The 21,212-nt window shown below is 45.7% G+C and overlaps 1 protein-coding gene across 7 annotated transcripts in view; it reads right to left on the bottom strand.

Annotated features, from left to right (window-relative positions):
- Nucleotides 1–909: 909 nt before the first annotated feature.
- The window catches only part of LOC132382584 (A-kinase anchor protein 13-like), a 548,542-nt gene continuing 528,239 nt past the window's right edge, over nt 910–21,212 (bottom strand). For all 7 annotated transcript variants that reach the window (XM_059952931.1, XM_059952933.1, XM_059952936.1 and 4 more), the window contains 6 exons: nt 19,815–19,885; nt 17,257–17,298; nt 13,869–13,919; nt 10,838–11,302; nt 8,153–8,486; nt 910–6,135 (listed from right to left, as the gene is read on the bottom strand). In XM_059952931.1, coding sequence (XP_059808914.1) covers nt 6,032–6,135; nt 8,153–8,486; nt 10,838–11,302; nt 13,869–13,919; nt 17,257–17,298; nt 19,815–19,885 — 1,067 coding nt within the window. In that variant the 3' untranslated portion in view covers nt 910–6,031. The remainder of the gene's footprint in view (nt 6,136–8,152; nt 8,487–10,837; nt 11,303–13,868; nt 13,920–17,256; nt 17,299–19,814; nt 19,886–21,212) is intronic.

Raw genomic sequence — 21,212 nt, 5'->3', positions numbered from 1 at the left:
CACAGAAGAACGGTCTAGCAGAAGGACGGAGGGGTCATAGCTGAATGACCACAACGGTGCAATGGAATCAAAAGGCAACAAGAAGGTTTGCTGACTGCAACTGCTTAATCGCTTGCTCTCTCTCTCTCTCCCCCCCAACGATTACAACTCAACAAGCATAACTACCTCAGCACTCATGAACTGAACTTTATATTCTACGACAATTCATTTACCCCTAGACATCGATAGAGCTTGTTTATTATTGCTTATTATTATTATTCCTACACTTTTAGGTTTATTACTGCTACATTGTGTTATAAGTATATATGCATTATTGATATGGTTTTGCTTATTTTTATTAATAAACACCTTTAAATATAGTACCACCAGACTCCAACGGATATTTCAGTCTTTGCTGGTCTGACACCCAGTTACGGGGTACGTAACAAGATAAAGAAAACAATAATTTGAAAACACAATAAATATAGATACGTAAGATAGCTTACATACATAGATTGATTGTGTGTCCATAATGTGATGCGAGGCACAGGAGTTTCTGTGCATGTTCCACTCTCTTCAATCATTGCGTGACCTACCTGGTGCAGTTTTGTGCTTTTCAGTAAGAAATTAATGCACTAATCAATCAAGCAACAGTGCAGCTGCTTGAGATTCCTTCAAGTGGCTGCCTGTAACATACTCTTGTTAAACTCCTCAGGATGCAGGTCTGTTGCAGGTACTGTACCCCTGGCTCCTGACTGCCACCTGGTGGCCAAATGTTGGCTCTGGTCCCAGGTAAAGGCTGAAGGAAAAAAGGTTCAAAAGCTCATTTTATTCTCAAAGTATGCATGTAAAATCTATTTGTCTTCTCCAGTTAGCCATGAAATACAGGAAGACCATGGGAACGAATCTCAAATAAAGAGACTGAAGCAATTCTGTGGTGTAAATGTTTATTGTAGGGCAAATTGCCTTATAATCTAAAACAAGAAAACAAGTGATAAATAAAAGTATAATTACAAAAAAAAAACAATTTCAGCACATGGCTGTTTACAGTTTTCATTTTTACATTACATCATAGATAAAATAATTAGGTTTTCACTTTTATATTTTTTACACACAGAATCAAGAAAAAATACACTGTGTACCTCAGTAGAAGTTATTCCTCAGGAATCTTTTGTTTCATTTAAGCAGAGAGGTATATAAAATTGCTTGAGAGATCCTGAGCACTCCACAATTCAGTTAGTGCATTTACATTTTCAGTACAAGGCAGCTGTATCTGAATCAAGCCGTTTCAATGGTACAGAACATGGGGACAAAGATGGTGGTGAGGGGGCTTGCATGCTGGAATCAAGGCAATTTGTGAAGATTTCTGTGACTCCAGGCCTTTGTTAGGGTGGACAGCCCAGGCTGTTTGAGGGAGCTCCCATGGAATGTTTATACTTAGTAGCCCTTTAGAAATCGGGTTATTGTCAAAGAATACAGCGAAAGTGGGGATAAGGGAGAGGCTGGTATGCATTCACCAAGTTCACAGTACATTGAGAGAGGCTTTAAACACTTGATATAAAACCAAATCACTTATAATTAAGTGAATTGCTTTCCCCAATCCACAGAGGTAAAGGTACTCACAAAAAATTTCCAAACTAATAAAAATAAATTATGTACGTCAAGTCTAAAAACTTAGTTTAAAAAGAGCATCACATCACTAATGTGCCGATTAAAGTGTTGCTGCCTCTGCCATTTTATGCACACAAATGCAAAGTAGATTAATTTCATTAATCTGTCCATGGCAACAACACTAAGATGTTCAGTGCTCTGATCTGTTCATCCCTGCCCACTTATTCCCAGCAACTCTCTATAGACCATCACTTACCTCAGCACCAGGGCAATTCACAGTGGCTAACTAACTCTCACGTCCCTGTGGGAGGAACCCTGACAGCGTCAAAAACAGCCAGATTCACTCTGATAACCAAGTGGTTCAAAGTATGAAGTTTACAGTGGAATATCAACCCCTGCTGTGGTTCAGTGTTCAGTGGGAGGAGAAGGCAGCCTGCACCCAGATGACAGTCCCCAAACAAAATTATCGCCCGTTAACTAAATCTACCAATCCTGAAAGGAATCAATTATTCTGTACACTGGATTATTTCAAATATGGTTTAAGAAGAACCATTCAGAAGCTAAAGTAGAGGGAAGTGTAGGAGGGTCTTAGCCAGAAACTCCCAGGAAAGTATTGGCTGCAATTTTCCGATGATCACCAATAGCTCCCCAATCTCTAAGTATTACTACCCCCCCCCACCCCATTTGAAAAATATTTTGGTCGATGTGTTTAAGCAAAAGCCCAGCACCATTTCCTCTGCGTGTCCCCTTTCCCAGCCATCAGGTCTGAGTGGTTTCACTGCTCTATAATGGGGGTAACCTGTGCAAGCAGGCTTTATGCCAGTAGCAAGTGGGTGCACTGTGCATGAATTCACTGGGTAAAAATCAGTCGCGACAGTTCCCCATTTCCTACTAAACTTTTATTTGTTTGAATAAAAATACACAAAGTGCTATATTTACATTAATTTTTTAAAAAAAATCACACTTGTTCCTCCCCCCCCCCACCATTTATTGTCCCTGTAATCAACTCCCACCTCCCCATCAATTCCCTCCAGATTTACCATTCAGTCTGCACACGGGGTGGTGGGGGGGGGGGGGGGGGAGAGCAATTCACAGCAGTCAACTTGCCTTCTTACCCGAATATCTTTAGGAGCAGAGGAAACTCGAGCAAACTAGGTCACAGGTTGAACATGCCAACAGCAGACTGTGCCAAGACTGAACCCTGGCTCTCTGGAGTCATGAGACTGATATGCCACCTTGCTGCCCACCTCCCTACCCCCCTTGAAAAGATCTAGCTCCAACCCAATGCATCCAGTTGAGTAGATAGGACCAGGCGTTGATTAACTCGGATTTTTGCATATCTCACAGTTCAAAGTTACTCTGAACTTTTAAAGAATTAAGAATTTAAGGAATTAGATCTTGGAAAAATGAAAACATTTTTATCTGTGCAGACCAACTGGAGGTAGAAAGGCCTCAGCAGGTTAGGTTGAAAAATCAGGCAGGTGAAGGCAGGATTCCTGCTTCCTGGATGAGATTCCCTCCTTGGATGGATGCTCCCACACTAATCCAGGCTTCGGGAAGGAAGTATCCATGAATTGTTACTACAGGATATGAAATGGGAGACAGTGTTATCAGAGGTGACACACTGGAATCCTCTCTGGAGGTGGAACACAACATCGATTTGGTCAGAATGGATTCACAAGCAACTTTGCCACATTGAAATTTCCGGAGCAGTCTGGGAGATGGGAGTTCACACAATTTTTTTTCATCCTGAAGGCAGGATCAATTTGTGAGTTGGATCCCTCCCTCCAAAAACACTGACTTGAATAATTCAAATCGAAACAGACAAAAATAAAGAGTCCTATACATTAAAAAAAAACATTTCTGAAACCTTTAGCAGCACCTCTCAAGAATCTAAACTGGAAATTCGACCACAGGATCTGGTAAAACCATTAATTTGTGTTCAGTGGTTGTACTCTCTCAATGTACAGATTGTGTGCTTGGTAAAATGCATTCCCTTTCCCATTCAGATCAGAGACAAAACCAAAACTGAAATTTTAATGCATTGCACATTAAGAAACTCAACTGAAATATATCCCTGACATTTGCATTTGGAAATCACAATAACAAAGGAAAAAAAAATCATGGAATTGGAATTGTTTCTGGTTAAAGCAATAAAAAAGCTTCCCACAGTGTATGCATATTTTTTTAAAATAAATTTCTTTAAAGTGCTTCTTGGCATCAAACCATATTAAGGAGATGATATCCCTTCAAACTGGTCCTGTGGTGAGGGATGACCACATGATGACAGCAACCCATTGATGGTCCTTGGTTCTAAGGGTTAAGGAGCCAAGGCTGCGAATTGGTGTCAAGAAACAAATTTATCAAGATTTCACTGAGGGGCAGAAAGGTCTGTTCTTCTCCCTTTTGACAAAATCTCAGAAGGTACATCCAATTCTTAAACAATCCACGCGAGAAGTTATTTGGGGCTTTTCAGGAACCAGTCAATCCCCTCTAGGCTTTTACTCTGTTGCTATTTTGGATCTGGCCATGCCCTTTATCCATTGCTGAGATTCCTTCCAGTAAGGCAGAGATATGAGGCCAAAATGCAAAATTGGGTGATTCTGGTCCCTCTACAACTAAACAGTGCAAAGTCTCCTCTCCCGTTGCCCCTCCCTTGCCCTCCCCCCTCCTTTGTTCAAATTAACCCCCACACAAGCACAACAGAAATGGTCCAGTGCCCCTTAATGAGGTGCCTTGGAAAGCGTGACCTTGATCAGTGGTTACAGTGAGTTGTCCTATGTGCACAGAGAACGCAGTTCCGCAGAACTAATACTAACAAGTGCCCACACATGCCCATGCGGGTGCACAGGTATGACGATGCAATGAGCAAGGCTTGCTGGCTAAGCTTCTCAAGTGGCACCCCTTTCATTGCTCCAAATAAGTTGCCAATAGTGTCCATGAGTAAGATTCCCAAATTAGTGCTGAGTCCCGGGCAGTATTATACTCTGCATTCGATGGAGCACGTTGCCATACAGGACCCCAAAAAGTGGACCAGATATTTTGACCCCTATCAGCCCAGTTTAGATTCAAACCTGGGCTCCAGGGAAAAGACCAATACCCAACAGACTGTACAATACGTTTACCCACCCCTCAAATTATAAGCAGTCCAGACAAAAACTGATGCTGTGCATTTTCAGAATTGAGATGATGCAAACGAAGGTAATTAAAATATCCCAATCAGCATTCTAATAAAATGGATTAAAAAAACATATAGGAAGTCAAGTATAAACCTTTATGGACATTTCTCACCCTTGTAACTGTACAATTTTGCTTTTTTAAAAACATTATACATTCAGGATTTAATTTTACATTACTTGAAGTTGATTCTTCCCCTTAAAAATTTAAATATTAACATTTTGGAAGGGGAAGAATACTAACCTCAGAATCATTCTCCCCTTCAATGGAGGGAATTTTTTTCCTATCTTATTTACATTTATAATCTGATGGTGCATTGAAGATTATTCTACAAGCAGGCGATTTAGCTGGTACATCTCTCTCTCTAGTCTTGAAGTTTGTCCTATTTTGCCTGGTAATGTTCAGATAACTGGTGGGGGTAGGTTTAAAAGCGCCAGGTGCTCTCTACCAGTGCTGAAGGACCAGTGAGTACAGAAGTGGGTCTCTGGATGATCCAATCGTTTAACTGGCATCGAGCATGTCCAAACTAATTCTGGAACTGTTCCAGACAAAGACATTGCCATCCCTTGCAGGTTGTGACAAGAAAGGGTATCAGAGAATGTGGTGGTGAAACACCTTTCATGAGGGGGTGAATGATCATAGCTGGTGTTGTTCACGCAGGCTCTTCGAATTAATCCTCTGCAAGTTTTACTGAGGGAGAGCATCATACTTAAATCAATGCTCACTTGGGTGTCATAGTCTAAAATTTAGACTCAGATTTAAACTCATAGGATTTGTGCTATAAGCTCTTAAATCTAGTGACAGAAGTACTTTGGACAGAACAAGTTGTCTCTTGACATAGCAATGCCTTAGTTTGTAACAGTTTGATATTCTGCATTTGAACCGAACAGAATGGAGACAGGAATGAACAGTTAACTTTCCCCGCTGATTTCATCTCCAACAGCGGGTGGAATATTAAATCTTTGCCCAGCGCCTTCCAATCAAGCTTTCTGATGCCCCAGGTCAGCCTTTTCCCAATCAATTCTTTTTGTTAAGCGAACAGAGAGATCGATGCCCCAACTAAACATAGTTACTGGTTCTGCCTGTACTTTCAGCGATACCTTCAGCCACTGGAAGCGGAAGGGAGGGGCAACCAGGACACAGACCATCCTCTACCAGCCGAAGATACCCGCACAGGAGTTGTTCAGGGGTACTGCACCCCCTGTCCTTCTCACTGTCTCCCCCACACCGTCCAGTCTCCACCACATCTCCACTGTAGAAAAGCTCAACAGTAGAAGACCTCCTCGTTCCCCTGCAGCTCGGAGGCCGGGCGCTTTGGATCCGAGCTTGCCTCATGAAACTTCGGATTGCCTGTCGCTGGAAGGACATCTGAGGGAACACAGAAGAACATGGAGGAGACTCTTTAATACTCACAATCTTCTACAGCTATGCAGCAGAGAGCATCCTAAAATGCTGCATCACTGTGTGGTATGAAAACTGCACTGTGGCAGCAGGAGGGTTCTATAATGGGTAGTTAAAACTTCCCAGTAAATCACTGGCACCAGCCTACCCACCATCAACTGCATTTATACAGAAAGGTGCCCGAAAGAGGCCAGCAATATCAGGAAGGATCCCACCACCTTGTACGCCACTCCCATCGGGGAGGAGGTTACGTAGCATCCCCGCCAGGAGCACCAGACTCAAAAACATTTCCTTCCCCCAGGCTGATCAACACCTCCACCCACTAACCCGCTCCAGCACAACTACTTTATCATTTCCTGCCAGTTTCACCTCATGTACAGATACTCCTGTGCCCAGTGTCACTTTATGGACATACGATCAATGTAATGTATTTATATTTTTATGTTTCTCTTAGTGTGTCATTCATGCTTATTGCGTTTTTTATGCTGCTTTGGATCCGGAGTCAAAACTGGCTCAGTAATATTATGTCAAGCTCCTGACTTATCACCACACACTCAGTGGCCACTTTATTAGGTAGTACACCTGCTCGCTAATGCAAATATCTAATCAGCCAATCATACGGCAGCAACTCAATGCATAAAAGCATGCAGACACAGTCAAAAGGTTCAGATGTTGTTCAGACCAAACATCAGAATAGGGGAAGAAATGTGACCCAGGTGACTTGACCGTGGAATGTTGGTTGGTGCCAGATGGGGTGGTTTGAGTATCTCAGGAAAAAAAGCATCTCTGAATGTACAATACATTGAACCTTGAAGTGGATGGGCTACAGCAGCAGAAGACGATGAACTTTATTAGGTACAAGAGGTACCAAATGAAGTGGCCACTGAATGTATACAGTGAAAGTATACCGTGGCGGGGTGGGGGGGGGGGGGGTGTCCGAGGTAGGTTTTATTTGCACAGTGAGTGGTGAGTATCTGAAACACCCTGCCAGGGATGCTGGTAGAGGCAGATATATTCTGTTTCTTCTTTATGCACTGTGTCTGAAGACGTGGGCGACACTGGTCTTTCCGTGACCATGACTGTTCTTGGCAATTTTTTCTACAGAAGTGGTTTGCCATTGTCATCTTCTGGGCAGCGTCTTTACAAGACGGGTGACCCCAGCCACTACCAATACTCTTCAGAGATTGTCCGCCTGCCGTCAGTGGTCGCATAACCAGGACTTGTGATGTGCACCGGCTGCTCATACGTCCATCCATCATTTGCACCCATGGGTCCACGTGACCCTGATTGGGGGGGGGGGGGGGGGGGAGGTGGCTAAGTAGATGCTACATCTTGCCCGAAGGTGACCTGCAGGCTAGCGGAAGGAATGAGTGCCTTAGTAGAGACATGTTTCCACCCTGCCACCCTGTAGTTACATTAGGGACATATAAGAAACTCTTAAGACAGGCAATTGAATGATAGCTAAATAGAGGGAAGGGTGAGAGGGATGGGTAAGAACGATTCGCCGTATGTTTCAACGTACATGTAATTAATAAATCCAATAAGACCATAAGATATAGGAGCAGGATAAGGCCATTCGGCCCATCAAGTCTGATATGACTTTCCATCATGGCTGGTCCAATTTTCCTCTCAACCACTGTCTCCTGCCTCTCCCTACATCCCTTCATGCCCTGACCAATCAAGAATCTATCAACTTCTGCCTTAAATATACATAAAGACTTGGCCTCCACAGCTGCCCGTGGCAAAGAATTCCACAGATTCACCGCTCCCTGGCTGAAGAAATTCCTCCTCGTCTCCGTTCTAAAACCACTCCCCTCTATTCTGAGGCTGTGTCCTCTGGTTTTAGATGCCCTAATCTAAGACCATAAAACATAAGAGCAGAATGAGGACATTGAATCTAACCTAAGGGACTGCAACCCACCAGAGCTGTCCAACGTCTAACCTGGTGTCAGTCAATGTGAAAGTCAGTCTGGGTGTGACATACCTGGGCTGTACACTGATGGTAGGTTCCCTGACCTTTCCCCCTTGTTCTTACGGTGTTTCGACTTCTTCTCTTTTGACTTGGCCAGCTTCAGTAACCGGGGAGGGATGGGGTTGTTCATCTGGTTGGTGCTGCTCGGTGGATTCGACGGCTTCTTGGTCGAGCCCTGCGTGGAGTCTGTCCAGGGGGCGGCGGGGTTGCCCTCCGACGATCCCTTCTTCGTAAGGTGCACGTCCGCAGCTTCCTGCTTTAATGAATTGCAGCTGTCGGGTTTCAGTGAACTTGGGGAATGCTCGGCCGCAGAGTCTGTGTGTGAAGCCAACTCTCGATCCGAAGCCTGTAAGCAGAAGACGAGAATCGGTGAGTTTTGGGGCTATGCACCCAGCAGCCACTTTAGTTATACCTGTACACCTGCTCATTAATAAAAATATTTAAATCAGCCAGTCACGTGGCAGCCACACGATGCATAAAAGCATGCACACGTGGTTAGGAAGTTCAGACCAAAGATCAGAATGGGGAAGGATCGTGACTTTGACCGTAGAATGATTGCTGGTGCCAGACGGAGAAGTTTGAGTATCTCAGAAACTGCTGATCTCCCCAGAAGTCTCGAGAGTTTATGGAGAATGGTGTGGAAAACAAAATGCACCCTAGTGCCTGGCAGTTCTGGGGGTGCAAACAGCTTGTTAGAGAGAGGTCAGAGGAGAATGGCCATACTGGTTCAAGCTGACAGGAAGGAGGGATTGCAATGGTGCAGCGCGGGAAAGCATCGAACCTTGAAGTGGACGAGCCACAGCACAGAAGACCACAAACAAACACTCGGTGGCCACTTATTAGATACAAGAGATAACTAATAAAGTGGCCACCGAGCGCACAGCGTCTGGCAAAGCAGTATCGCTTTTCCCAGCTCCACTACGACAAGACATTATCAGGAGGGCGGGGAAATGATTCAAGGGTGCTCTCGAAGCCTCCTTGAAAATACTGACTGGTGAGAATCGGGGTCATAACCAATCAAAGTGGAGGAGGACCAGGGCAGGCACTGTGAAACTCGAGTCACCACAACAAGAGGCCAAGGGGGCATTCCAAACCCACCCAGCTGTCTTAGTTGTACAACTCGGAACCAGTCCTTCAGCCATCAGGTCCATGTTGACTAAGGTGCCATCTAAACTGGCCCCATTTGCTCAAACTTGGCCCACGTCCCTCTGAACCATTCCTATTGGGTGCCGCGGTAACATAGCGGTTGGCATGACGCTGTTACAGCTTGAAGTTTCGGCGTTCAATCCCGCCGTGCTCCGTACGTACTCGCTGTGGAATGCATGGGTCTACCCCGGGTGCTCCCAGTTTCCTCCCACACTCCAAAGACCTACTGGGTAGGTTAACTGGTCATTGTAAATTGCTCTGTGACAGGTTTAGGGTTAAATCGGGGCCGGAAGAACCTATTCCATGCTGTATCTCAAAATACATTTTAAAAATCCATGCACCTATCCAAGTGGCTTCTAAACGTTGCCACTGTATCTTTCTCAACCGCTCCCTCCAGCAGCTTGCTACATGCACCTGCCACCCTCTGCATAAAGTTGTTCCCCCCAAATCTTTCCCCTCTCACTTCAAACCTATGCTCTTTCGTTTTTGGTTTCCTTTCCCAGAGAAAAGGACCATGTGCATTTTGCTCTCTCTGTACCCCTTATGAATTTTTGCAACTCCAATAAGATTATCCCTTGGTTTCCTATGCACCAAGGAATAAAGACCTAACCTGCCCACCAACACCCCCCACCCACCCCCCGCAGACCCTCCGGTCCTATTCCCCGCTGACAGGGTCTGGATCTCAGTTCCTTGGCGGTGTGAACATTGAAGAGTACAGCACAGCAGCAGGCCCTTCGGCCCACAATGCCGTGCTGACCGTGATGCCCCATGAAACTGGTCCCAGCTGTGTGGGACGAGCTGCCTGTGGAAGTGGTGCATGCAGGCTCGATTTCAACATTTAAGAGAAGTTTGGATACCTACGCAGACAGGAGAAGCATGGAGGGCTATGGTCCGGGTCTGGGCCAATGGGATTAGGCAGAATAATGATTTGGCACAGACGAGCTGGACTGAAGGTACTGTTGCTGTGCTGAAAAGCTCTACGACTCCAAGAAGCAGGCAGCTGAATTAGAGTCAGAGAGTCAAATACAGCACAGAAAGAGGCCCTTCGGCCCCACTCTTCCATGCTGACTGAGGTGCCCGTCGAAGCCAATCCTGTTTGCCCCCTATCCTGTCCGTGTACCAGTGCAAATGTGTTTCAAAAGGAGGTGGTAGAGACAGATACAATTGTGCAGTTCACAGATAGGAATGGCTTAGAGCAGGAGTTCCCTACCCGGGGTCCATGGACCCCATGCTTAGTGGTAGGTGTCCAAGGCACAAACGAGGTTGGGAACCCCTGTTTTAGAGAGACGTGGGCCAAATGCTGGAAAATAGGACCAGCGCAGGATGGTCTCCTTGGCCAGTATGGGGCAAAAGAGCCTGCTTTCTTTCTGCATAACTCTATCACATCCTCTGACAACTATCTTTTACCCTGCCTTAGCAAATCTCGGAGCAAAGTTGAGCCATATCAAAGTGGCCACTGCCAATTAACTTCATGAGAGAAAACACAAGTGGGGAAAGGGTGGGGGAATTGCCCCACTGCTTATAAACCGACCCCTGAACCCTGAACAGTACCTGGGAGCTGAGGGAGTCCGAGTGCAGAAGGTCACCGTGTCTTTGGTGGCTTAATTGCTCCTCTTTCTTCCTGAGCTGCTCCCGCTCCTTGTCCAGCTGCCTCTGGGCGGTCCTCAGCCTTTCCAGGTCCTGCTGGTACTCCTCCTTCTTCAGCCGCAGCTCCTGCTGCTCCCGCTCCATCTCTTCCCGCAACCTCGTCGACTCGTCGCCCCGCTGGGAGAGCCAGGCCTCCCGCTCCGTGAGGTCCCTCTCCCGGCCCTCCCACTCCTTCTCCCGCCTGCGCCTCTCCTCCTGGAACTGGGCCTGCTGCTTCTTCAGGTCGGCCAATTCCTGCCGGTGCTTCTCCAGGCTCCGCTGCTTCTCCTGCTCCAGCAGGCCGCTGAGGCGGGTGTGTGGCCGCGAGAGGCGCTCGCTCAGGGCCTGCTTCTGGTCCTCGATGAACGAGTCCTGCTGCACCACGACCGCCTGCCAAGAGGGAGGGAGAGAGCCATCAAACGCCGTGAAACTCAGGTTGAGGTATGTATGGAGATGAGTGTCTGGGACACACAGGAATTCAGAAGGGGTATTGTATAGAAACATGAAATTATGAAAGGAATTTGGACCCGTATCAGAGAAAGGATCTTCTTCGGCTGTCCATCGATTTTTGATGATGACTGAGGCCTGGAAGACCGGCAGTTGCCCACGCTCCACGCCACCGATGTTGTCCAAGGGAAGGGCATTAAGGACCCATACAGCTTGGCACCGGTGTCGTCGCAGAGCAATGTGTGGTTAAGTGCCTCGCTCAAGGACATACACACAGCCTCAGCCAAGGCTTGAACTAGCGACCTTCAGATCACTAGACCAACACCTTAACCGCTTGGCTACATGAAAGGTTATGCCAGCATTGAAGAGAAGGGTCATGAGAATCACCCCGGAAGTGACAGGGTTAACTTATGAGCGTTTGATGGCTTTGGGCCTGTCCTCGCTGTGGAATTAAAAAGAATGAGGTCAGGAATGACATTGAACCCTACTGAATATTGGAAGGGCTAGGTACAGTGGATGTGGAGAGTACATTTCAAATAATGGGCGAGTCTAGCACCAGAGGGCACGGTGTCAGAATAGAAGGATGACCTTTAGGACGGAGATAAGGAGGAATTTCTTTTACCAGAGGCTGGTGGATTTGAGGAATTCATTGCCACAGGCAGGTGTAGAGCTGAAGTTACTGGGTATATTTAAAGTGAGGTTAATAGATTCTTGATTAGCATAGGTGTCAAAGGAGAGAAGGCAGGAGAATGGGATTGAGAGGGCAAATAGACCAGCCATGATCGAATGGTGGAGCAGACTCAATGGGCCAAACGGCCTAATACTGCTCCTATGTCCTTTTGGATAGACAAGATAGAGGCAGGACAGTTGTTTCCATTGGTAGGTGATACCATGGTACATAGCCTCAAGATATGGCGGAGCAGATTTAGGATGGAGGCAAGGAAAACTGCTTTTTGCACACTGCAGTGAATCTGTGGCATTCTCTGCCCAGGGAAGCAGTAGAGGTGACCCCATCAAATATACCTTAAGGCACAGTGAGGTAGGCTTTTGCGTAGCAGGGAAATTAAGGGTTATGGGGAAACGGTAGGTAGATAGACCTTCAGTCCACAGCCAAATCAGCTATGATCTTATTGAGGGGCAGAGCAGGCTTGATGGGCCAGATGGCCTTCAGCTCCTACTTTTTACGTCCTCCAGTGGATATTGTACCAAATGCTGTCCACTTGGAGCGACAATCCGCGGGAGGAACTCAGTGGACCGAGCAGCGTTGGCGGGAAGAAGCAATTACTCGAACCATGGAGTCCCTCCTGCAGGTCGCTGGTCGCCCCAGATTCCAGCGTCTGCAGACTCTTGCGTCTTTGCTGCCCACTCGGACTTGAGCTGGATTCACTGTCACGGTCGGGGGGGCGGTGGGAGGGGGGGCTGCCGTCAACAGAGTGGCCACCTCACGGCAGCAGCGGCAAGGGTTTAATCATGACCTCCCGAGGTGTTTGCATCCTCTTTCTGGAGCCGCGCGTGCTTCCTCCAGGTGCTCCAATTTCCTCCCACATCCCAGGGCCGGGGCCAGTTTGGGAGGATCATTGACCACTGACAATTGACCCTAGAGTGGCAGAATCCGGGGCTGGTGGGTGGGGGGGGGGTGAGTTTGATGGGAATGTGGGGAGAATAACAACTTGGAATGATATCCCAAGTAGCGGGTGGCCCAGTAGCGTAGTGGCTAGTGTACTGCTATTACAGCTTTGGCAATTGGGGTTCAACCCCGTCACTGTCTCTGGTTTCCTCCCACATTCCGCAGGCGTATGGGTTTGTACATTAATTGCTCACCGGTATAATTAGGTGGCGCAGGCACGTTGAGTCAGAAGGCCATTGATGTGCCGTATCCCTAAATAAATAATATACACAGGGGTGTATATTCACAGTATAAATTCCACGGTCATGGCCGTGGAATTGTCTAACGTATTTTGCCTCTGAAAGGAGGGCAAGTGGAAAAGGAGGCTGCAGATGCTGGAATCTGGAGTAATACACAAAATGGTGATAAAACAACACAAAATGCTGCTGGAACTCAGCAGGCCAGGCGGCAGCTATGGAAAAGAATAAGCAGTGAGATCCTTCTGCAGGACTCGTATGAAGCGTCTCAGCCTGAAACTTCAACTCTTTATTCCTTTCCATAAAAGTTCCATGATCTCCAGGATGTGTGTGTGTTAATCTGTTCACAGGACTCCTAACCTGGGGTTCACGGACCATTTGGTTAATGGTAAGGGTCCATGGCATCAGTAAGTTCGGGAACCCCAAATTTAAATAAATACAGGATTAGTTTAATTGGGTTGTTGACAATCAGCGCAGACACAGCGGGCAGTGGAGACAAAGATTGCGGACATTTCTGTTCTGAATCCCTCTGTGATTAGGCTGTATAATTGTTGGCGTCCTGGGGTAGTGTGGAACCCCTCCCTTGTGACTGCTCACTTCAGCAGCTTCAATAATTGCCACTGCGGGCAAAATGTTATAAACTCACCTGTAACCCGAGTAACAGCTGCTGTAGATTTAGAACCTTCTGAAGCACTTGCTGAAAAACAAAACAGTGAGCCCAAGGTGAGGTTAAAACTAAACTCTGAGAGATTCAAACATCACTCCGAACCAATCTTATCATTTCAATGTGCGACACTGAGATCCCAAGAAGGAGGCACAGCGATGAGCGTAACGATACCACAGAGCCAGTGACCCTGCCGGTATCGCGAAGAAGTGTGTACCTCGCCCCATGAACACATGGGTTTCCTCCTGGTGCTCCGGTTTCCTCCCACAGCCCAAAGATGTGTGAGTTTGTAGATTAACTGGTCATGTGGGTGTAATTGAGCCACGAGTTCATTGGGCTGGAATGGCTTGTTACCGTGCTGTCTCTCTTTTTAAAAAAAGCACTACCCTTCCCACTACACATAGACACATGGCAGTCAATTGCAATGTTATGCCTGTATCCTAGTTTCTAAAACCCAAACTGTAATAAACATTGAGTATTTGCCTCTGTTGAGCGCTAAATTGTCTTTCTTATTTTTGCATCATTGAGCAAGTTATGAGCTTGCCCAAAATAAACTAGTCCTGCCCTTCCAGATAATTAAAAGTACTGAAAAGCGCAGACGACTGTAGCATGGGAACAGCAAGTTGCTGGTCTCTGCTCTCGTTGTAGGAGCAGCCTCTCTCTCTCTCCTTTGCTGGAGAAACGCAGCCTGTCTGAGATACCGGAGTGCTGGGTTATGGACTGTAGTTTTGATGCATTCGGGACCAGGGGGATTTTGCTATTGTTTACGTGGTGGTTTGGAGGGGGGGGGGTCGCGTGTTTGATGCTTTTGCTGCTGCTTCTGCGAAGGGTGGTGGGGAGGAGGGGGTTCGAGGCTTCATTGTTCTTTCATTGATTCTATGGGGGTCTCTCGTTTCGTGGGTGTCTGTGAAGAGTACGAATTTCAGGTTTTACACTGTACACGTTCTCTGATATTAATGGAAGCTAAAGATCTAAAAAAATATTTTACAGACACACCACTGAAGGAATCCTATCCAGATGCATCACAGCTTGGTACGGCAACTACGAGCGCCAAGACTGCAAGAGCTGTGAATGCAGCCTGGTCTCTCACACAGACCAACCTCCCTTCCATGACTCAGTCTACATTCCTGTAGACAACTCAATCAAGCACTCCTCCTGTCCTGTTCTCCCTTCTCCCTCCCTTTGGCTGGGCAGAAGAGAGAAAAGCTTGAGAGTAGGTACCATCAGGAACTAGCCTCCATAGCATCCAGGTCATGTTCAAAGAGCCATGCCTCAAAAAGGCAGCATCTATCATCAAGGACCCCCATCACCCAAGACATGCCCTCTTCTCATTGCTACCATCAGGAAGGAAGTATAGAAGCCTGAAGTCACACACACACACAATGATTCAGGAACAGCTTTTTCCCCTCTGCCATCAGATTTCTGAATGGTCATTGAACCTATGAACACTACTTATTGCACTACTTATTTAACTATTTCATTTTTTTTAATAGTTAATTCAGTTTTTATTGCAATGTACTGCTGCTGCACAACAACAAACTTCATTATGTGTGCCGGTGATATTAAACCTGATGCTGATTGTGAAGAGCAGCTTTATGTCCCACTGTGGGATTCACTCTTGAACTGACCCCCGAGACACTAAAAATGAACTCGTGATCTCTCAATCTACCTCCATGTGGCCCTTGCACTTTATTTGTCGACTTGCACTGCATTTTCCCAGTAAACATAACACTATATTCTGCAGGCTGTTTTCACTTTTACTACCTCAACATACTTAATGGGTGGTGGGTGGAGATACGTCTCTACCAAAGGAGGTGTGAGGGGCTCCTTCCCTCCGCTGGCCAGCAGGTCACCCTCGGGCAAAGTGCAGCACCTGCTTAGCCCCCCCAATCGGGGTCGTCAAGCCATGGGAGCAGGTGGTGGATGGTCATATGAGCAGCTAGTGCATATCACAAGTCCTGGTTACGTGACCGCTGATGTCAGGCAATCTCTGAAGAGCTTTGGTAATGGCTGGGGTACGCCTGTCTTGTAAAGACACCGCCCGGAACGTGGCAGTGGAAAACCATTTCTGTTGAAAGATTTGCCTCGAAAGTCACTGTCACGAGCCTATGATCACCCATGTCATATGATACAGCACTTAATGATGACGATAACGAATGTACTAATGCATGGAGTAATCTGTTTGGATGAAAGCAAACAAAGCTTTTCACTGAATCATGTGACCATAATAAACCGGGTGGCATGGTAGTGTAGTGGTTAGCACAATGCTTTACGGTACGGGTGACTGGGGTTCAATTCCCGCCATTGCCTGTAAGGAGCTTGTACTTTCTCCCTCTGACCGCATGGGTTTCCTCTGGGTGCTCTGGTTTCCTCCCACAGCCCAAAGACGCACTAGTTGGTCATTGTAAATTGTTCTGTGATCAGGCTAGGATTAAATCAGGGGTTGCTCGGTGACGCAGCTGGGAGGGCCTATTCCGTGCTGTATCTCAATAATAAAAAAAAATAAACCAGTGGTACTTGATTCACTGCATCATATGACAATAATAAAACAATTGCAAAACCAAAATAAAATGGCCTTGAATCACTCCTCCTCAATTTGGCTGTTTACCCATAGCTCACTTGCTGGCAACCCATTGCGGAAAGATCCTGATCTGTCTGGATGCTGATTAAAAAAAAGTTTTTCCCGAGACTGGTGACAGGATTGCCCGGGATGGGAGCGCAGGAATGTGCTGGCAATGCGAGGGCTGCCACGACCAAACTGTGCTGTGAGATCACCTGCGTGAATGGTCTTCACCCAAGTCAGCGGCAATGTAGGAACTGCCTGCTCTTGGGGAACGACACTAATGGATAATCAGAACTAGGCAACCCAGCACAGGAGATTTTTCTCAGTCACAGAAATGGTGAGCTATTACTCGGCTTTTCGTTCAGAGCATTTAAAAACCTCTTACTTTGCAATACATGATACACAGTAATTTATAACAAACCCAGTTCATACGAGGATCACCAAACACATAAAGTGTTACCTCTCCCAGGCCATTAGGCTGACCAACACCTTCAGCCATTAACCCACCCCTACGTACACATCAACGAGCGTCACATTATGTATATACACTTGGTCCATGTATATAACAGTATTTTATAGGAATGCTTCCATATTTATATTCTTCTTTTTGTTTTTTTTTGTGTTCTTTATGCTTAGTGCTTTTTAAATGTTGTATCAGAACCAGAGTAACAATTATTTAGTTCTCCCTTGCACTCGTTTACTGAAAAATGACCACAAGCAATCTTGAATCTTCTGTTGACTACAAACAGTCTAAGGGTTCGGTTTTTAATGCACTTTATGTGCACATCAACATAAAATTAGCCTTACCTCGTTCTTTCTGATAGGCAGCAGCAAATTGGCCATCAGCCCCTTTGAAAGGAAAGGCAAAATAGTGAGCTGAGACCTTGTAACAGTTTTGGTAAACTTCCGAGTAAAAGTAATTCGCGGTCTGCTAAAAATTGCATATCCAAATGTAATGATGGAGAGTCATCAATCTCACATGCCACAGGGAGGTCCTCTGAATAAGGATAGAGGGTTCATTGAGTAGTTTCTAATTCGTGATTGCGTCACTGTCTGGCGTGGAGGGCCGCTGCACAGGATTGGAAAAAAGCTGCTGAGGCTTACAAACTTAGCCAGCTCCCCCTTGGGTACAAGCCTCCCCCCCCCCCCCCCCCCCCAGCATTGAGGGCACCCTCAAGAGGCGACGCCTCAAAATGGCGGCATCCATTGTTATGGATCTCCATCACTCAGGACAGGCCCTCTTTTCCTTTGAGGAGGAGGTACAGGAAACTGAAGAACAGATTCATCATTTTTAGGAACAGCATTTTCCCCTTCACCATCAGGTTTCTGAGTGGACAATGAACAAACTTATAAATACCATCTCACTATTTTTTGCTCTCCTTTTAGACTACATAGGTTAATACATACCGTATATCTTTCTGTAGTTTATTAATGCATTACACTGTACTGCTGCCGCAAAACAACAAGCTTCACGATATACAGATAGCTGGGGTGTCTAAGACTTTTGCACAGCACTGTAGTAATTTTATGTATTGCACAAATAAACAGATTTACAAATCTGTTTTTAAATAAACAAATAAACAGTGATGACAAATAAACAGCAATTTTATGTATTGCACAAATAAACAGATTTACAAATCTGTTTTTAAATAAACAAATAAACAGTGATGATAAACCTGACTCTGATATGGGTCTCTGCTGTGGACTGAGAGTGGGAAGGGGGTAGGGAGAGGGGAATCACGGTTGGGAAAAGGGGAATGGAGAGGGGAGGGAGTGGGAAGCACCAGAGAGACATTCTATAATGATTAATAAACCAATTGTTTGGAATCAAATGACCTTCCTTGCCAGGCGTCTCAGGGCTGCAGCTGTGCCACCCCCTGCCCCGCGTGCTTCTTCTTTGCCACCTGTCCCACACCCGTCCTGCGGCATTCCACCCTACCGTGCTCCCGCCAGATCTACAAACTCGCCCTCCGCTCCAAGTTGACAAATACAGCACTGTGCAATATGTTAATGATATTAAACCCAATTCTGATGTGATTCTAGATTTTTAAAAAAAGTTGTAATTTTTATTTTAATGGCAGTCTGGTTCCTGAAGCAGTGAGAACACAGGATTCAGGAGCATGTCCTTCAAGCCTGTCTCCACCATTCTGGTTCACAATGTCTCTCCACCAACATGCACTACATAAATATAGCTACACCTCTGGGCTTTTAGACTTTGTTTGAATCTATCTCCTTCCAGCTATCCTCCTTAATCTATAACAAACTTAATACCACAACAGCCCTAAACTCAACCAATCAGATGTCTCCTTTCAATTTACTTTGAACCAGAGGATTTTGGCCTCTTCCAAAGGATCTCCCTCACAGTAAACTCTTACTATTCAAAGAAGCAATCCAATTTTACATGAAACATTCTTATAATAAGCACTTCAAGATACAAGTCAAGGTATTAATCATTTTAAATAAATGTAGCAAGGATAATGTTTAGGAATTTGCAAGCATCTTTCACCACACATGGAACTTCACGAACTTTAGCCGCAGAGCTCATGTCTGAACACTAGAGGGCAGGCTAAGCCAAAAGTTAAAGTAGCGCAGGGGCGGGAGGGAGGGGGAGCATAAGATCCCATGAACAGTAAGTTTGCCAGTTCTCCAGGAATACCCTACAGTCTCCACGATTTGCAGATTCATCTCCAGCATGAAGCTAAAACCCACCTAGGTTTATTTTTCTTCTAACATTTCAAACATCTTGATTATAAACATATGCAATGCTCAGGCACATATATATGGCTAGGGTGCCCAAGACTTCTGCACAGTGCAGTATATGTCAACGTGGAGAGAGTTTGTAAATGTGGTGGGTGGAAAAGATGTTGGGAATGGCGACGCTGGGAGTGCCACGGGAGGGGTGTGGGACAGGTGGCAGAGGAGGAGTGCCACAAGTAAGGGGGGGGGGTGATAGGTGTGGTTTGGGTGCAGACACTCCCCGCCCTGAGACACCAGGCAAGGTTGTTTGATCCCAAGCGATTGCTCTATCAATCATTGCAGAATGTCTCTCCGGTGCTTCCTGCTCCCTCCCTTCTCCCTTCCCCTTTTCCCAACCCTTATTCCCCCTCCTCTCTGCCCCCTTCCCACTCTCAGCCCACAATATAGACCTATATCAGAATCAGGTTTATCATCACTCACATATCTTATGAATTTTGTTTTTTTTCTTGCAGCAATACAGTGCAATACATATTAAATACTACAGTATTATGTAAAAATCTTAGGCACTATATTTATACCCAAGGGTGTAAATAGAATACTATATTTTTCCTGAAAAAGAGGCTTTCACTGGAGGCAAGGAAGGGTTCCTACAATGACGGATGACTCACCTTCTTCAAAACACTGTCGGACTCTGTCCTGCGGAGGTCTTGCCCATCTTCCATTTCGTCTCTCTCTCCACCTTTAACAGAAGGTACATTAACCAATGACCAACTATTCAACAGAGTGAGACACCGCAGGGAGCTTTCCAGAGAGATACACTCCCGAAAAGAACAGCAGAACTACCAAGTCTCAGTGGGTAGCACCCTTCCCTCTGAGTAAGCAGGCCATGGGCTCAAGACCCACCAAACAGGTTTGACCACAGGACTGTCATGCTGAGCGCTACACTGTTGGAACTGCTACTCTTTTGGGTACACATTTAAATTAAGCCCATTCTTTCTTTTATTTGCAGTATTCTCCCCACCCATTGGTTGTTGGATTAGAACATAGAATTCAGAACGGTACAGCAGAGTAACAGGCCCTCTGGTCCACAATGATGTGCCAAGCCAATTAAATTAGTGATCAAGTGGCAACTAATTTCTTCTGTCTACACAATGTCCATCTCCTATATTTTCCTCACATTCGCAGCAGTACATTGCAATACCTAATAATAAAACCATGGAGATAGTGTTGGTGGGTTTGTTGTCTCTGCTCATCAACACTGTTGAGAGCCTTACCCTCAAGAGTGCACTGGCTCTCACCTTCACATCTGGCCGAGCTAAACTCTATCTGCTATTTCTCCGCCCATATCTATATCCTGCTGGATTCCTTGTCAGCCTTATATGTTATCCACAACACCACCAATCTCTGTATCGTCTGCAAACTCACTAACCTCTACATCCTGTTCATCCTGGTGATTTAGATACACCACAGACAGCAGACATCCCATTAGCATTCCCTGTGGAACACCACTAATCACAGACCTCCAGCTGGAATAAGTCCCAGATTTCCAGGATTATCCCTGGTTCCCCTTCGTGAAAAATGGAACAACATTAGTGATATGCCAGTCCTCTGGGACCTTGCCTGTGGCTAGACACAAAGAAGTTGGTCAAGACCCCAGCAATCTCATCTCTTGCCTCCCTCAGTAATCTGTGGGTAAATCCCATTTGACCCTGGAGAGTTATTCCTTAAGAGAACCAACACTACCTTCTCCCTTACCTCAAAATACCTTAGCATATCAACATGCTCAGGTGTAGAATTGTTATATTTTGATTATTTTTCTTGTAGTTAAACTTCCAAGGATCAGTGATTAACTTTATTCACCAATACATTTACATGCATTAGGTATTTGCTGTGCTGTGTTGGAGCCACATGCAACCAGAACGACATTCAACAATGATAAGAATAAATTATATAACAAATGAACTGAGAGGTTAAATTCAAATAGGGAGTAAAATGAGCATAAATACCAATATGTATTTACAACATAGACTTCTTATGCTTGCGTATAATTTTTATATAATCACATA

This window comes from Hypanus sabinus, chromosome 28 (assembly GCF_030144855.1).
Source record: "Hypanus sabinus isolate sHypSab1 chromosome 28, sHypSab1.hap1, whole genome shotgun sequence".
In the NCBI taxonomy this organism is placed as follows: Eukaryota; Metazoa; Chordata; class Chondrichthyes; order Myliobatiformes; family Dasyatidae; genus Hypanus; species Hypanus sabinus.
The sequence above is the reverse complement of the archived record's forward strand: the minus strand, read 5'-3'. Positions and strand labels throughout refer to the sequence as shown.